Raw genomic sequence first — 17,915 nt, 5'->3', positions numbered from 1 at the left:
GCTGCATGTTTGGAGAGTGGGTCGGGATAACCCACCCTGAGTGTGGAAGACCCCAGGATGCGTTTCCCAGGGGAGATCACTTCCTAAAGCCTGTTTACTTCCCATTTCTCTTTCCGAACCCAACAACTCAGTGTCATAGTTCTTGTAAAATGCTGTCATTGAGTTCCATACTACATATCTTACATCTGTTTTCTTTTCTTTTTCTTCTCTTTTCCTCATTTTCTTTTGGTATTATTTTATAGTTTTTGTTCCTTTTTTTGTTTTTCTCACTAGCATTCATTCTGTGGCCTTGATGACTTCAGTGAGCCAAGAACTCGGGTTGGTATCCTTTCCTTTTCGCAGATGAAAATGATTTTCTAAAACAGGAGGAGTCCTCCCAGTCCCTGACTGTCAAGTTCCTTGAGAGATGAGGCACCGTGGAAGGTGGCCTTGTGCTGGATGCTTTAACTCATGGGTCTGGGTCATGGGGGGAGACCCGCCCTGAGGAGGGGGATCAGGGACGCTCACTGTGAATAAGAAACTCCTCTGTGGAGTTTCATCCACAAAGGGGGACTGTGTTTTATTCCAAAGGTTCTCTCCAGTCTGGCTTCAGTCCCTGGTGCTCTCTGTTGCTGTGTGGACCAGTAAGTCCTCTGTAGGGTCCAGGGTCTTTGGCTTCCAGGGCCAAGGGCTACAGGAGCAGGAGGTTGCTGGACAAACGGCTCCTGAGCCTAGACTACCACTTACGTGCCAAGTGCCCAGGGAGCCTGTGTAAGAAGCCACTCAGCTCCCTCCCCTTCTCACCCCTGTCCTGTGCTGGGTTTTGACTCCTGTGCCATGCTCAGGGACCTCTGGAACAAGGCCATGTCAGCGTCTGATCCTCCTCTGACCACTGAGCCCTGTGTGTCCCCAGGACCCGGCTCCCACCTTAGACACCTGGACACTTGCACATTCTCCCTGAGAGTGACCATTTCAGAGCTGGGGGCTGCCAGGACCCCTAGACTCTAGAGTTCTGTCTTTGAATCCAGCCCAGGCTGAGGGCCCCCTGGATTCCGGGGATGCCTGCAGCACCCACTAGCTACCTGGACCCCTTAGGCTGAGCTCCCAGGCCAGGGCCCTGCCTGATGTCCTCATAGGCGTCCCTGAGGCTGACCCCAGTCCACAAGGGCTTTGGTCTGGTACCTTCTGTACCCAAGTGTCTAGGACAGTGCTGGACACATGGTCGATATTCATTCAATGTTTATGGACTGAGTAAAGGAAGGATCTCAGGTCTTAGAGGACAGCTGACACTCAGTCCCATCTGAGCAGAGGTGGGGGTGGCCACAGGGGCGGGTGGGTGTTGGGGGATGGGGGATCTGATCCTGCTGCTGCTGCTTCTCCTGGATTGTGGGGGAAGGTCCCTCAGGGCTCAGCTGGGGTGTTTATGACAGCAGTGGGGGCAAGGGGCAGATAAAGCCAAGGGATCCTCCGGCCATTTTAACCCTTGGTTCTTGTGTCATTTCAAATTATGTTTTAATCTTACAGGATAGAAAAAGAATTTATGGAATAAACTGAGTCCCTACGGCAACCCCAACCCCACTCAAACCAAATTCAACAGCGAAACAAGCTACTCAAAGTCCAGAGACTGCAAACAGAATTTATGTATATTTGACAATAGCTTTAAGGGGAAGCCTTTGGACGCACGGCTGGGTCCTGGCCAGCCCAAGCCGTAAGGACTCTGCAGGGACGATGGGGATTTTGTCAAACTTGGAACCACATCCATGTCCCAGCTCTGGCACCTTGAAGGCCCAAGGGGGCAGAGACCTGAATGCCAGGAAACTAAGTGCAATTACCAGAAACCAAGGGATCGGCAGCCACCGCACTGTCTGGGGACAGGCCCGAGTCCTCGTCCCCACGCCAGATGCCTCCCCAGTCCGCAGTGTGCATGTCCAGCTGGACCCGGGTGGGTGCCGTCTCTGCCCTATGTACATAAATCTCCACGAACCATGCTGTGTTCGTCCTGGAGTTTGTCTGCCGGAGCGACTTGCAAGTGTCCTTGTAATGTGAACCCCAGTTCAAGTCCTGGTCAGCAAAACCTCTGAATCTGTGCACAGCTGGATGTAGCAGCTGGCAGCCAGAGAGAGAGGGCAGGACCCTGATGAGGGGCTGGAGCCTTGCCCATCATGGAGAAGCCGACCTCAGGGACCCCAGATTTCTGAAGGGAGGCCGAGGGCTCTGTCACTCTTGTGGGTGTGACACGGCAAAAGTCCCAGAGCATGACTGTCCCTGGGACCAGGTGGACTGAGGACTGATAGAGCAGACATGACCACCAACCAGGCCACACTTGGGCCTGCATTGCACCTTGATCGTAATTTGCAAGGGGCTGCCAAGGAAGAGATGCTGAAGCACCTGCAGGAACTAGGTTATTTCCATAGTGGTCCTGAGACCAGGTCCTGCTCTCACCACCGCGGGGAGGAAGTGAGATCTTCCTGCCTTGGGAGGCCACCCCTGGATGGAGCCGGGAGAGCTGTCAGGGTGTTGGAGGCCTCGCTGGAGAGTGGATGGAGTGGAGCAGCCACAGAGAGCTGGACGCCAGCTGGGGATGGTCAGCCCAGGAGGAAATTCCCCAAGTTCCTTTCTGATGATGTTCCTGTTGTTATTCTAGGCTGGGTGGGGTGGAGTCATCTCCAGAAGAAGCCACCTGCTCACAGGATGCCTCTCCCAAACTTCTGCGCGGGAAGACGTTTGGAATTAGAATAGATGAAGTGGAGTAGAAGACCGAATGTGACGAGGAGGCTGGCTGTGTCTGCATGGGAAGAGCCGGCTGAAGGCCAGGCCGGGCCATCCTCAGCTGGCTGCAGGTGGACGGGCTCAGGCCCTGCTCATCAGGTAGAAGGAACGGTTCTGTGGTCTCTGGTGAGGAGGACCTTTGGACAAAAGGGAAAGGACTGAAATGTAGGCAGTTGAGGGAACTCATGGGGTGAGGGCAACAGAGGAGCTAGAAGTTCTCAGAAGGCCACATCCATGGATGGAGAAGGACACGGTGCCCTGCACAGAAGGGGCCCTGCCAGCCGGGGAGGGCTGCTCACACCACATCCCAGGATCCATCTCTAAGCAGACATGCACCGGGATGGCCCAGTATTACCCATTCTCTTTTGAAATCAAAACCCCAAAGCACCCACTGGCTCAGCCTCTGTGACTTACCAACACCTGGTGATGAAATATGAACAAACTGATGTCGGTTGAAAACACAGGCATCCTAGCAGCCCAGGGGCGATGGGAGTGTGGGGTCGCACAGTGAGTGAAAACAAAGGCACGCTTACTCTTTCCAGCCGGGAAGCACAGGAGGCGTTGCTGTGCTAGCTTCTGCGGGCAGAAGTCTAGGGGCACCCATGGGTCTCTGGAATGTCGGTCCAGCACCCTTGCAGCTGCTGCAGGAGTGCGGTCCTCATACCTGCTTGTCCCCGTCCTTCAGTGGGTGAAGGGCAGTGTCTGTGTCTGCTGGGCTCTCCCACTCAGATCATGTGACCAAAATGGCCTTGGCTTTGAAGTCAGACCCATTTGTCCCTGCCAGCCCGGCCTCTTCCTGCTGTATTGCACTGGCAATGTCCTTGCCGCTCTGAGGAATGGTAGTGATAGTTCCCATGCGTGGCCTTGGGAGAGGTCTGAGCTGGACGGTTAGACCCGCAGGCTCCCGCAGGCCACCGTGGCTGCTGGTGGGAGACATAGCATCTGCTGTTCTCTCCTTGGGAGCTGTCCTCGGAGGAGTCCATATGGCCGGCCCGGGCCCAGGACCCGTTCTCTTTTGCCCTCCGGGAGGCGGCGCAGGAGGAAGCATGAGGCTCACACTGGCAGGTACGGGGGTTTCCCTGCATAGAAATCCAAAGTCCCTGTTAGGAACCAGCATTTCTTGTCACAGTCCCAGCCGTGGCTTCCCGGCTCCCTGCTAGGCACAGTCCTGGTTGCAAGGACCCCAGTATGCAGGGAGCCTCAGAGCTGTGCTGCACCCCGGTGCACTCACCCCTCATCCACAGCCCTGTGCCCAGGTCAGGCGCATCTGCCACGGCTTTGGATGTTGTTGCCTAGTAACACATATGTGGTTTCCAGGGCAGCAGAGTTACAAAGTCTGGGGAACCCCAGGTCACTTCCTCAGGTAGAAAGGAGAAGTGTGGCTCCACCCTTTAGCGCAGCCCTGCCCACAGGTCAGCTGGGAGGTTTAGCAGAGAGCCAGGCCTGAATGTTCCTGGCACAGAGATGTCCGTGGTACAAACATAGATTTCCACTTCTCTCTCTTACACCTCAATCCTCTGTAGGCCAAAGGCAACCAGGGAGGAGCCGGGGCGTAGAAGTCGAGGGATCAGACAGCGTTCTGTCCCACCACTCTGGCAGCCTCCTGGGGGCTGAGGAGTGGAGGCCGGGGCTGGGGCCAGGAGATCAGCTGTGCAGGGATAAGCCAGGCTGATTTGTCCAGGACAGCGGGGGTTCCGGGAACAGAGGACTTCCTGTTTTAAAATGGAGGAGGCTCTGGGCAAACTGGGAGGGCGTTCCCCCATGGGTGCAAGGCTTTTCTCGCTGAACCCCACTTCCCTTCCGGGTCTCCAGCTGGTCGCAGGTGTTTTGGCTGAAGCACGCAGTGCCCGTGCCGAGCACCTTAGGTGAAATGGGCTTTGTGCTTCACACGGATGCCCTGAGAGTCAGCTCACGCTCAAGGGTGTGAGATCCTATGCAGCCTGCCCCCAGTTTGGTGCTGGGCCCTGAGGGGAGGGGAGGAATACAAACATGTGGGTGGGTGGACCCCTTCCCTGGTCAGGGGCAAGGCTTACCCTGGCTGGTTGCACCCCCCACTTCAGCTCCAGCTTCCCCATCCTTCCCAAGCAAATTCAACATCTGCCCCCATCCGCTGCTCCTCTATCTGCCGGGAGCATCCAGGACTGTGGCCCCTGCTTCTCCCTCGCCTGCCATAACCCCTCTGTAACCAGTAGCAATCCTGCCTGATACTCCCAGGACAAACAATGGCCAGTTTGATATTTGGTTATGTTCTCACATTTAAACAGGGTTTGCCAGGGGTGTGCCAAATCGGGTGGGAAATAGCAAATGTGCCATTGGGGGATCCTTTTCCCCCCCGCCCAGTTGTCTGGACTCTTGGGGCTTTCTGTAGGGCCCTTCTCTATGCCCCAGATTCCCGCTCTGAAGCAGGGTGGAGCCCAGGTCTTCACACGGCCAGACCTCCCTCCGTTCCTCCCAGCCTCCTCCCAGCTCTCAGGGGCTGTTGTTCCAGCAGAAACGGGGACTCTTGATTTCTTCCATGGCCTGTGTCCTCCCTGTCACCACCCTCAGTCTCAGGGAACCTCCCTAAGGATCCCGAGGGGGCAGAACCCCATCCTTACATCTGCACATCAATCTGTCCCCTTCTCCTGCCCAGGCCCTACCACTTCTGAGGGGCCTGCAGGCTCAGATCTCCACCCCAGGCTACCACAGATGTTGGTAAACCATGGGCAGGCCACGATTTTCTCTGTCTGACCTTCTTCTTCCCCCAAGAGCCTCCGTCACTTACCTAAAAAGCCTGAGAACACTTCCCCAGGAGAGGCCCTGCCTGCTTCCCTGTCCTTAGGCGAGAAGGAAGGACGTGCCCTCCCTCAGGGCTGCTCCCAAGGAAGGGCTGGAACAGCTCCTCCTCCTTGGTGGGCCTGGGGTAATTTTTCAGTCTGTTGCTGTTGCCTTCAGCTGTCACTCAGTCCTCCCGCTCTGCACTGGCTCCTCTTGGCTGATGTTCCTGGGAGCTCACGGTGCGGTGCAGGTACAGGACCAGCCACCACCCCCCACCACCGCCCCAGAGCTCAGTCAGTCATCACCACAGTGGGGAGCGGGGACTGCTGTCCGTTTCATTTTGCAAGGGGCCGAGTCATTTGCCTAGGATCACGCGGCAAGTAGGCGTGAAAACTGGACACAGCTGGACAGTGTTGCGTCTGCCCCCTACCCAGCAGACAGCATGCTGTATTTAGTGTGTGCCAGGTGCTCTGCTGAGGGCTTTGCAGGAATCGACTCATTTATTCCTCAACAGCTCTTCACTTAGGCATGATTTTTACCCTCTTTTTTTTGAGAAGTTAAGTAATTTGTCCAAAATCACATCTGAGAAGCGATGGAGACAGGCCTGGAACTCAGGCAGCCTGGCCCCAGCGCCTGGGATCTGAGTGGCTCCACTGCACCCCCATCCTCCGCCTCCAACTGCCCCAGGTCCACGGAAACCCCTTGTGGCCAACAAGACATTGGCCACTGTTGGGAAAATATGATTAAAGACAAAAGCTTCTCCCAGCACAGAAAACCTCATCACAAAGAAAATTAAAAAAAGGTTTACTATTGAATAAGCATTAAACCAAGATATGAGGTGCATTACAGGTAACCCACTGAGAGATTGCAAAGACAGAAAGAAGTTTCACCCTTTTATATAGCCAGGCAGGTACAATCCGTGCACACATCCTCTCTCATCCCTGCGGAAAAGGACTCGATAGCGTCATTGTTTCACATGGTTCATCCTAAACTCACCTGGCAACGAGGGCAACCCTCTGTGTTCATTAATTTGTTTTATACAAAGGGGAAAAAAGCTTCTCCTGCACCTGGGTTCCACCCTTCTGTCACTTACTGTGACAGGTTTTGCATCTTGGAGCCAGGCGCCTGCCCAATTAGGCTCCTTCCTCCCACTGAACACTAGGGGCGCTGTTTTCCTTCGAATTTACATCTCAAAGAGGCGGTGCCCAGGTCCTTCAGGGAAACATTCCTGAGTCGTAATGCTGGCAAAAGGCTTATTTCGCTGTAAAAAGGATTTACACATGTTTCAAAGAGACAAAGAAAGAACTTACACATTTTCTAAAGTAGATGCTTTAAGAAAAGGGAGGGAGGACGTCTCTTATTTTTAACAGGGAGACGGAAGCCTCTCGTTTTCTATTTGTCTTGGTCCTGACGCCTCTTTGCACCAGGCCTGGCCTGTGGCGCTGCCTCCTCCTACAGGTCCAGCTGCCTCCATCTCGCTCCTGCAAACCCCAGAGTGCTCGATCCTCAAAATGACATTTGACCAGGCACCTCCCTTCTCCCAGGGGCCCACAGAAACGCCAGAGTCCTTGAGTGCCTGAGAGAAGATGGCACCCAGCCTCCTCTGTCCTCACTCCTCACTTCCTCCTTCTGTGTGTCCACGGGGCCAGCTCAGTCTGGTCCTCCTGTTCCCTTCACTTGTCCTGCCTGTCTGTGCGGGGCTGTGGCCTGAGGATGCTCCCCACCTGGGGGAGTCTCCTCCCCACCTCTCTCTGCTGTAATTCCCCATTCCTCCTACGATCTCTTCAGCCTCAGGCTCGCTCCCCCTCCTCAGGGTGCCCAAAGGATGCGTTTGCTCCTTTTTTGGGGTCTTGTTGCTCACCTATTACTGTGTCTCCTGTGTCAGAACACACACACTCCAGTTTGGGAGTCAGATCCATATTTGAATCCTGATTCTGCTACTTCCCATCCCACCTGTGGGACCCGGATAAGCTCCTTCACCTTCCAGAGCCTCCGTCTGACCATCTGTATAATGGTCATGTTAACGCCCACCTCATAAGGTCACTGGGAGAATTGGACTAGGTAAGGCATGAGAGGCCCCTGCCCTGGGTGCAGACGGCACCCAGGGCAGCATAAATTTCCCATCCTCTTCCGCTAGCAAACTCTAGGTCCTTGAAAAATATGTGCTGTGCTCAAAGAGGAGGTGTGGAACCTTATTCATTATGTGGTAAAAAGATAAGCTTCACTGACTACTGGGAGTCTCTAACATCTGATGGCCTTACCTGGAGGTCTTATTTTTCCTCTGTGTGTTCATCACTAGGCATTTCATCTCAAGTGATTTTTCTGCAACTTTTTCTTGCTTTGCATGAGTTCTGGCATGCTGACTTGTAAAACGAGAGGCTTTCATTCATATTGTATGATGCTTGTGCAGATGAAACCCAAGTCACCCACTCATGAATAATCCACCTGTTCTTGCCCTTCTCAAAGGATATTTTCCTGAACAATCTGAAGTCACAAACACCACCTTGAAATCTCCGGGAAGTCAATGTTGCAAACTCACTTAATTTTATTATTAAGTCTTGCCCCATGAAATATTTCTGAGATGGAGCCAACAGCCAAGGGACGGACTGAGAAGAGTTTCAGCTACGTCATCAGAGCCCCCAGCAGTGAGGGGTTCGACATAATGAACGTTGATGTGAAGATTGACACATCCTGGATATTCCAGGACATGGAAGATAGTGCTGAGGAGCGGGAATGTCTTCAGGAAGAAGCAGCTGGTCGCCCAGACATGGATATGGGTGCGCTCAGGAGGCAGCTGGAGTCCTCCGAGCAGAAGCCGTCAGCAGCGGAGGACAAGTACGTGACATTGGAGTCCGGGCTGAGAAGCAGGTAGTGATGCCATTTTGATCTCTCTGTGTGTATTTCACAAACCCAGGGGCCATCAGAGTGTGTCACCATGGTGTGTTGAATCACACCACACAGCTGGGGAAACTGGCTCACCAAAGGCATGTAACCTGCCCACGCAGTCACTTGCCTTCTGCTCCTCCCGCCCTCCTTCTTCTGCTCTGTACCTGCAGGTGAGGCTGCCCGGGCTCCTCTGCTCAAAGGCTTCCATTTAGGTGCAGCCAATGGGAGGCCCTGAAACGGAGGGAGGCAGGGAGAAGCCAGGTCTTCTCCCTCTCTTCTTCTCTGGGTGACGGTTCCATGAAAGGGCCCTATGTTCAAAGTGACACAGAAGTGCAGAAGGAACTGAGAAACCAAAGAAAGAGGCAGACAAATCCAGTTGGTCGGTTTGGGGTGATTTTTTTAGGGGAACTTGCAGACAGAAGCATGGTTTTAGGCAGCCGCCAGAGAAGTAGATGTCCACACAGCAAACCTTCCATCCCCAACCCAGGGCTTATATCCTGGGGAAAAAGCATGTGTGCTCCGGAAGGCTTGCATAGGTGGCTACAGGCATCACAGCCTATGGTTTCTGCAATGACAAGGGTTGTTTTGGAGGAAACTCACAATGAATAGGTGTTTCTACGTAAAGAGAACTATATCAACTCCACATCTTGGAGGCATTCGTGGACTCAGGGTTAGTCAAGAGTCACCTGCTGGATTAGCATTTAAAATAAAGTCACTCTTGTTCCCACAGTGACATCTCCCACTGTGGCTGTAACTCAGATGTGCTCTCGGCTTCCTCTGCGGTCCCAGCTCCCGCTGGGTGGCCTGGCTGCCCTGCCCTGCCCTGGTAACATCATCTCTTCCCTGTGTGGCTGTCCAGCCCCAGGGGCAGAAGTGGCTTCCGGCAGTTGCTAATCCAGGCTGCCTGTCTCTGTCTGGCCTTTGGACTCTGCTGTCATCTTTGAAATAAGTTCTCCGCATTCGTTTCTCTCTGTAGAACTTCCTGGTGTGGGCACTGTTTGCCTGATGGAGCTGACCTGGCCTCAAGGTGGGGCGTTTGAATCCAGGTCTTTCTCTAAAGCCCATCTTCTTTCCTGACGATGTCTCGACACCCAGACTGGCAGAACGAGGTTGGGCCTTGTATATAGATCAGCGAAACCCAGCATGGAAGCACAATGCAGTGACAGCGGGGATTGATTCTGACACGTTACTCATATCCCAGCAGCCACGTGCCTTGGATTTTTGCGGGACTTCCCCATTTTCTTGTACTTGCCTTTGATTTAGTAAAGGCAGACCATTGAACGTGTATGCACATGTGATTTACTTTTCTTCCTTTTGGTAAAGTTTTATGCATGAAGAAATTCACAAATCAGAAAAATTCTTCTGTTACTCTATGTGATTGCCCATTCTTTCTTTCATTCATTCTGCAACGCACTTACCCTCTGAGAGTCATGTACAAAGTTATGTTAGTTTGCCTGGGTTGCCATGACAAAGCACAGTAAGTCCTCACTGAATGTTGTCCATAGGCTCTTGGAAACTGTGACTAAGTGAAGCAACCTACAACAAAACCAATTTGTTTTTGTTTTTTATTTTGCTTTGTTTTGAGATGGAGTCTTACTCTGTCACCCAGGCTGGAGTGAAGTGACATTATCTTGGCTCACTGCAAACCCCACCTCCTGGGTTTAAGCGATTCTCCTGCCTCAGCCTCCCGAGTAGCTGGGACTATAGGCGCCCATCACCACGCCCAGCTAGTTTTTGTATTTTTAGTAGAGACAGGGTTTCACCATGTTGGCCGTGCAGGTCTCGAATGTCTGACCTCAAGCGATCTGCCTGCCTTGGCCTCCCAAAGTGTTGGGATTATAGACGTGAGCCACCACACCTGGCCACAAAACTAATTTGACCATAGGCTAATTAATACAAATAAGAGTTAAGTTCCTACAGCATATTTCAGGTCACAAAAACATCACCATACTTTGAGATAAAGACCCCAAACCCTTCTAATGTTAAACATTGAAATAAATGTGAAAGGCTCAAACAAATTTAAATTTAAGAAAGACTCAAAAAAACACAAGTAAGATGATTATTTACCCAGTTGTTCCAGTTCAGGGTCACAGGTGGCTGAGGCCTCTCCCGGCAGCTCAGGGTGCAAGGCCTGAACAGGACACTCACACCCACGCACACACTCACGCAGGCTGGGACTATGTCGACATGTCAAGGATGGTGACATGGGGATATGGACCCAGATTCGCCGGCTGGTCTCTAAGACCAATCACAAGTATCCTTGAGAGAGGGAGACAGAGAGGGTTGAGTCTAGGGATGGCAGTGTGGCCACCAATGTGGGATTGCATGCAGCTGGCTCCAAAGATGGAGGCGGGGCCAGGAGCCCAGGAATGCAGCTCTAGACCTGGAGAAGACCAGGAAATGGATTTCCCCTCCAGCCTCGGAGAGGGCTTGGCTCCACTGACAGCTCGACTAGCTCAGGAAGACTGATTCCGACTTCTGGCCGCCAGGCTTGTGGTGACGTGTTACAGCTGCAGGAGGAGACCAGGGTACCCCGAGAAAGCCCACACAGACATGGGGAGAATGGGTAAACTCCACATAGACAGTGGCCCTGGCTGGGAATCTTTTTTTTTTCTCATCAACATTATAATGAAATGGCATTATTTGCAGACCTGGGTGACTTAACAAAAACTTACTTTCTCACATTTCTGGATCCCAAAAGCCCAAGCTCGGGGGATCGGCAGGATTGGTTTCTCCTGAGGCCTCACTCCTTGGCTTGTGGACTCCACCTTCTCCCTGTGTCGTCACATGGTCATCCCTCTGTCTGTGTCTGTGTCCTCCTCTCCTCCTCTTACAAGGACCCCAGTCGGATTGGATCTGGGCCCACGCTCATGACTTTCTTTCAACTTAATTGCCTCTTTGAAAGGGCTTATCTCCAAATATAATCACATTCTAAGGAACTTGGGGGTTAGGCCTTCAACACAGGATGCAGGGATGTGTTGAGCCCATAATAGAAGTCCTGGGTGCTGAGAGGTGGGGAAGGCAGGGCCCTGGGCTGAGAGACTAGCAGCGTAGGCCCATACAGGGTTGTACATTCAAATCTTCTAGAAAGGTTGGTGGTGGAAACCAGAAGATCAATGGACCCCAGGAAGACAGGCAGGGAACCCCAACCAAAGGAGACCCCTCCATGGGGGAGGGAAAGACAGAGATTCCCAGGGGGACACCATGAGCCGTAGGGAGGAGGGGCCTCTGTGACTGGGCCTGTGGGGGAATGTGGGCTCGAGTCCTCTGTTCTCTTTAAAGATGGGGTACACCATCTTGCAGAAGAGGGGTCAGGGGAGGAGAAAACGGAGCTGGCACAGGGCTGGGCCCTCCCATACTTGCCCCATCTTGGCTCCTTTGGACCCTGTGATGCATAGGGTGACATCATCTCCTTTGACAGATGAGTAAACTGAGGCTGAGGGATGAAATACTAAGTGATCCAGGGCTGCTAAAAGCTGAGGCCAGGGTCTGAAAGCACAATTCTGAGCACAGATTTCAGGTGAATGTCGCAATGTGTGTGGGTCTAGCTGGGGCAGGGGAAAGGGTGGATAGTATGTCTTGGGTTCACTTTAATTAAAGAGTTGAAGCACAAAAGTATTTCTTCTCAAAATAATATAACAGCTTTGTTAGAAACGTGAGGAAGAAAATCCCACTCCCATGTTCATAACACTATCATTTTGCATATTTATTCCCCATCTAAATGCAGTAAAATTAATAACAGCTACGCACTTACCGAGTACTTGTTCAATACCAAGCTACTGTTCACAGGCTTGACAAGTATTAACATAATTAACCCTTAAAACAATACTAGGCCGGCACGGTGGCTCGCGCCTGTAATCCCAGCACTTTGGGAGGCCCAGGCGGGCTGATCACCTGAGGTCGGGAGTTCAAGACCAGCCTGACCAACATGGAGAAACCCTGTCTCTACTAAAAATACAAAATTAGCCAGGTGTGGTGGCACATGCCTGTAATCCCAGCTACTCGGGAGGCTGAGGCAGGAGAATCGCTTGAACCCCAGAAGCAGAGGTTGTGGTGAGCCGAGATCACGCCATTGCACTCTAGCCTGGGCAACAAACGCAAAACTCCATCTCAAAAAAAAAAAAAAAACTTAAAAACACAGTAAAACTGTCATCCACACTTGTCACTGGTTTAATCAGGGAACAGTGTTCCTGCACTGTCTATGTCATATTCATGAGTGTATTAGCTTCCCGTGGTTGCTGTAACACGTCACCACAAGCTTGGTGGCCAGAAGTCAGAATCAGTCTTCCTGAGCTAGTCGAGCTGTTGGTGGAGCCAAGCCCTCTCCGAGGCTGGAGGGGAAATCCATTTCCTGGTCTTCTCCAGGTCTAGAGCTACATTCCTGGGCTCCTGGCCCCGCCTCCATCTTTGGACCCAGCTGCATGCAATCGCGTGTTGGTGGCCACATGGCCGTCCCTAAGTTCAACCCTCTCTGTCTCCCTCAAGGACACTTGTGATTGGTCTTAGAGACCAGCAGGTGAATCCGGATCCATATCCCCATCTCACCATCCTTGACTTAATCCTATCTGCAGTCTCTCTTGCATTTTAAGGTAACATTCATAGGTTCCAGGGATTAGGGCCTGGATAAACTTGGGGCCAAAATTCACCCTGCCAAAGTGAAATTCGTCATTTTCTGCTCCGTTTAGGATTAGGAATCGTATCAGAATTAAATACTGTTCTCATATTTATTGTTACAGATTGGTCTCAAAACTAGAAAGAAAGGCTTTTGTTTTTCCTAGCAAATCTCCCCATATTGTATAACTCATCGGAAAGTGCTCAGCCTGACTCTGGCTAACTGGAGCTGCTCCTGTGGTCCAGTTTGGAAGGATCTTGGTTATGATCCTCACGAGAGAGCACACTCTGGTCTGCCACCCTTGAGACCTTTCCTCAGAGCATGATAACTGGAATAGGAGAGGGACTCTTGGCCTTATCATTAATAATAATGCATCATATAATTTAATCTTCATGAAAACCTACTGAACAAGGTTAATGACCTCTACTTTATAGATAAAGTTACTGAGGGTCATAGTGCTGAACTAGCCCTGTTAAGACCCCATGGCTGGTGAATGGCAGAGCCAGCAGGCAAAGCTAGTTCTTCACCCAGGGCAGCAGTATCTGTCCTGGATGTGCAGGTGCCCAGCGTGGACTTGGGGAAGGAGTGAGGATATGTAGAACTTAGGCATGGAGGCTGTGAATGCACCTTCACCTGTATCATGGTTTCTATTATACAGGCAAGACTGACACATTAAGGGGACTTGGAAACTAGGCACAATGGGAGACAGGCCAGTCTTTGCAGTGCCTCCTCTCCCCGTGGGTCTGGGAGCCTGGGCTTTCTTTTCGGACTTTCTCCCCCGACGCTGCGTGTGTCTCCCTCCCACAGAGCTGCAATCAGGGTTCACATCCAGTCTGGGTTCTACGTCTATGCCTGCTTGTGACATAGCCCCAGTGTGTTTGCCAGACCATGCAAAGTCTTCCTGTGACTTAGCCATTCCTAATAGACAGTTACGCCACTTCAAGCTTCTCATCTGGAAGACTAAGTAACGCAGAGATTAATTTTTTTCAGTTGCAGAAATGTTTTTCTGAATTTCAATCATTTCCTTAGGTTTATAAGAATGTAGCTAAAACAGGAGACAGCAGAGCAGAGGCTGACAATGCTGAGTCCGGAAGTAAGACCGGCTAGATTCTATAATGCTGTGTGACTTTGAGCAAAAGTCTGCCCCCTCTGATCCTATTTCCTCATGTGTGAAGTAAGGGTAGCAGAACCCACCTGCAGGCTGTTAATATGAGGATTCATTGAAACCACCAAGTTAAAGCTCTTAGCCTAAATGACTCAAGCGCAGGCGCTCTGAGTTGGCATTACCTGAATCTGCAATTACTGGCTTCGGTGTGAGGACGTTGAAGATTTCTGATGCATGGTACCTAATTGTTCAAATAACGTCTTTGAAGTATTGTAGATAATCTTCAGAACTATATACATGAATTTTATGCAAAATGTAATTTTGTCAGAACATCACATTGGCCCAGTGACAAAAACAATAATAATAATAATTTGGCCCTGGTGTCTGCAAAAGCCCTAGGCCATGTTGACTGCACCCTGAGCAAGTGCCTCCCTGCTTTTCATGCTGCAGAATTCAGGAGCTGGAGCTGTCAGAAAGGAAACTCCTCCGGCAGGTGGACCAGCTGAGCACCCACGTGGCCCAGGAGAGAAGCGCCTGGCTCCAGGCCCAGGAGAAGCTGGCGGCGCTGCAGGGGGAGCTGCCCAGCCAGGTACCGTTTCCTTCTCCTTTCCAGGCCCTGTTTCCTGTCCAGCAGAGCCGTGGGAACTCGGCAGCAGCTGCAGTTGGGCAAAGACAGTACAGGGTGGGCCTGGGAGAGCCCAGTCAGGAGGGTTAGAGAGATCCTAAGTTCATGGTGCATGGCGTGACTGCGGGGCCTGGGGCATGTAGGGATGTGGGGGTGGGGGCTGTGCACTCGCTGGTAGCTCTTGTGCCTGAGGACCTCAGCGCCAGGCCACAGCCTGAGGACATGAGTTGGCTGATGCAGGGCTCCTGGGGTCTGGAGCTCTTATGCAGATGGGGGAGACTGATAAGAAACAAATAACTCTAAACCCGGATGTGGGGTGCCATGGGGGAGTGTGGGATCCCCCATGGCGTGTGTTCAGGGGGCTAGGGGAGTTGAGGAGAGCTACAGAGAGCTGAGGCCATGTGAGCTGGGCCTTGTTGGGAAGGGCATGTGAGGCGTGGCTGACAGCATGGGCCGTAGCACAGAGGTGTGGGAGAACACAGAGGATATCACCGTGCTGGGGACGTAGTGGGTGAGTCGGTAAGTTCCACAGAGGCCAGGTGGCCAACTCCGCTGCATGGCCCAATTCTGAATACAATGGGGAACAAGCTTTAGGGGACTTAAGTAGGGAAGCCTCAGGGTCAGATGGTCATTTGGGGAATGCCATTCTCCCTGCATGGGAGAGAGAGATGATGGAGGCAGGGGGAGAAGTTCGAGAGTTCTCTGGAGAAGCAGTGGGCAGTTAAGGGTGGGGGGCTCTGGAGGCAGAGGCCTGAAGCCAAACCCTGGCTCTGCCACTCGCTAGCTGTGTGACCTTGGGCAAGTGACTTAACCTCTCTGGGCCTCAGTTTCCTCATCTGTGAAGTGGGAATTATGTAGTACCAATCCCCTCAGATTGTTGTGTGGGCTAAGTTGATACACGTAAAAGACTCCCAACAGTAGGTATTCAAATGACACTATCTGCTTTTATAATTATTAGCCATTACTAAAATTTTCCAGGGGAAGGATGATGGGGCTGGAGGGCAGGCCACTTTTAGGAAAGGCTGCAGAGGCAAAACCCACAAAACTTCAAGGTAGCCGCATGCGGCACCCAACTGTCCCTGGAGGCATCCTGTTCTAGTCTGCTGCTATTTAGAATGCAGCCAGGGATTTTCAAATTGCAGGTTGCAACCCATCTGTGGGATGTGAGATCGATTCAGGGGCTTACAACTAGCACTTAAAAATCAGATCAATATAGACTAAGAAATATACAAGCACATCGCACGTGCTAGAGGGAGTGCTGTTTTGAGAAACTTGTTTCAGCTGCACACAGGTGTGTGTATAATGGGCACGATGTTCATAGGTGTTTCTTACAGTGGGAAACTCAGAAAAGCTGGAAAAGCACTTGACATAGCTATTAGCTGAAATAGAAGTGGAAGTGGAAAGATAAGGATTCCAATTAAATTGAAAATAGTCCTTGAGATGCCAGGGAGATATCCTAGTGGATTTTTTTCCCCCTTTATACTGAACTTCAGGTGCAGAAAATCGAGTTACTTCTCCCTGGCTCATAGTACCTCATCATTACCATCCTGAGGGGAGTTTTATCATAGGTAGAGCGGTGTTGAGTGGGACTTCTCCACCACTGATGTGATGTCTCCGTGGAAAATATTGTCACAAATACTTTTCAAGCCGTGCCCTATGTGAATGTAGGATTTCCGAGGTGAATTGGACCCAGCCCTGTAATGATGTTCACAGTGTGATGAGGGGCAAAAGATGAGGGTGACAGCAAGTGACATGCTGTTAGGGAGTGAAAGGTACTGCAGGGACCAGCAGTTTCTGCAGGGGAACACTAAGCCCTTTTCTACACGCGTCGTCTTATTAAATCTGTCTCATGTGCTGTGTATGCTCCCGGGAAAGACTCATCACAAAACCCCATTTCCAGACGGGCGGCAGATGTTCAAAGTGATAGGGAAATTGCTTAGGGTCTCTCAGTTGCCCCTTGGCCCAGCTGCCACCCAGCCCCCAACCCTCTAACCCTAAATCTCTCGCTGCAAACATCTGTATTTTGAAGCGAGTTTTGCAGGAGTGCTTGAGCGAGTTTTCCATGCCCTTTGCACCTGTATGTACCAAATGGCAGTTTTGCTTTGTTGCTGCCAATGTTTCCAGTAAGCATTTGCATATGAAGATGCCTCGTTTCTGTAGTGACCTGCGGTCATTCTGAAAGCTGTCAAAGGCAGACCATCTAGGCTCTGAAATCCCTCCACCGGGCACCATGCAAAGATCATTGCAGAATACACGCCTTCAGGAAGACCAGGAGAACTGTCCTCCCAGGGAATCTGACCCTGACTTTTATCTGCCCCACGTTCCCCAAAACTATCAAACAAAGCTTGTCTGAGCTGTTCCCAGGTTTCCTCTTTCGCGTTTGCTCTTAGCTTGTTTGTTTTTGTTTTCCGGAAGCTCCCCGGCAGAAGAGCAGCGGCAGGTGACAGTAGTTGAAAGATTAATGTAGACGTAGTTCTACCCCTTTGCTTGAATTAATTCTGAAAAGTAGGCAACGGCTCTAATTTTCGCAGTGGGTTGTGCACCCCAGTCCAGCTCACGGCGCGTGGGTGGGAGGAGGCAGATGTGTTCCCTGGCCAGGCAGGTGGGCAGATGAAAGAAGAAAAGGCCTGAGTCAGATACAAGGCGCTTGGCATCTTGGCCGCAGTGAATTTTAGCTGCGTGATATGCAAGTCACTCCTGAGTGTCTCTCAGGCTAGTAACGTACCTCCCTCCAGGTGGAGTATCCACAGTAATGACAGCTGCTGTGTGGCACTGGTATTGCGACTCACTTGCTGGGGCCAGCTGACCCTGGGTGGGCCAAGCATTGACCCTGTAGGTAGGAAATGGGGATCTCTGGGCAGTTCTGGGGTGGAAGTGGGGACACCTGGGAGGCTCTGGAGCAGCTGTGTGCACTCAGGTGCGGACGTATTCAGTATCCGGACATCTCCAGCGGCCCTCAGGGTGTGTACTCGCTGATGGCCACCCTGCCACCTGCACAGCTCCCTTCCAGGACTCAGGGAGCTGTTGAAGGTGCAGGGCCCAGACTAGGGTGGATGAAATGAGGGAGACACTTGCCTCCGTGCAAAATTTAAGAGGATGCCAAAACAGTCAAAGAGATAATACTTTGATGCACTATTACAATGCACAAAATGCAAAAACGCACCATGCACAAAATACGGAAA

General features: G+C 51.7%; 2 protein-coding genes across 6 annotated transcripts in view; both read left to right on the top strand.

The window, feature by feature from the left end:
• Positions 1 to 1,593, top strand: part of JAKMIP1 (janus kinase and microtubule interacting protein 1) — a 178,317-nt gene extending 176,724 nt beyond the window's left edge. For all 3 annotated transcript variants that reach the window (XM_054682737.2, NM_001427999.1, XM_016951245.4), the window contains 2 exons: positions 243 to 318; positions 1,504 to 1,593. In XM_054682737.2, coding sequence (XP_054538712.1) covers positions 243 to 293 — 51 coding nt within the window. In that variant the 3' untranslated portion in view covers positions 294 to 318; positions 1,504 to 1,593. The remainder of the gene's footprint in view (positions 1 to 242; positions 319 to 1,503) is intronic.
• Positions 1,594 to 8,082: 6,489 nt separating this feature from the next.
• C3H4orf50 (chromosome 3 C4orf50 homolog) overlaps positions 8,083 to 17,915 on the top strand; it is a 90,601-nt gene continuing 80,768 nt past the window's right edge. For 2 of the 3 annotated variants that reach the window (XM_054682736.2, XM_054682735.2), the window contains exons 1-2: positions 8,087 to 8,373; positions 14,559 to 14,697. In XM_054682736.2, the coding sequence (XP_054538711.1) occupies positions 8,087 to 8,373; positions 14,559 to 14,697 (426 nt within the window). Of the gene's footprint in view, positions 8,374 to 14,558; positions 14,698 to 17,915 lie in introns of all 3 variants that reach the window. The other variant, NM_001427997.1, reaches the window with a different exon arrangement.

The sequence above is a fragment of the Pan troglodytes genome, chromosome 3 (genome assembly GCF_028858775.2).
Source record: "Pan troglodytes isolate AG18354 chromosome 3, NHGRI_mPanTro3-v2.0_pri, whole genome shotgun sequence".
Lineage (NCBI taxonomy): Eukaryota > Metazoa > Chordata > Mammalia > Primates > Hominidae > Pan > Pan troglodytes.
This window is presented reverse-complemented; position numbering and strand designations above follow the sequence as displayed.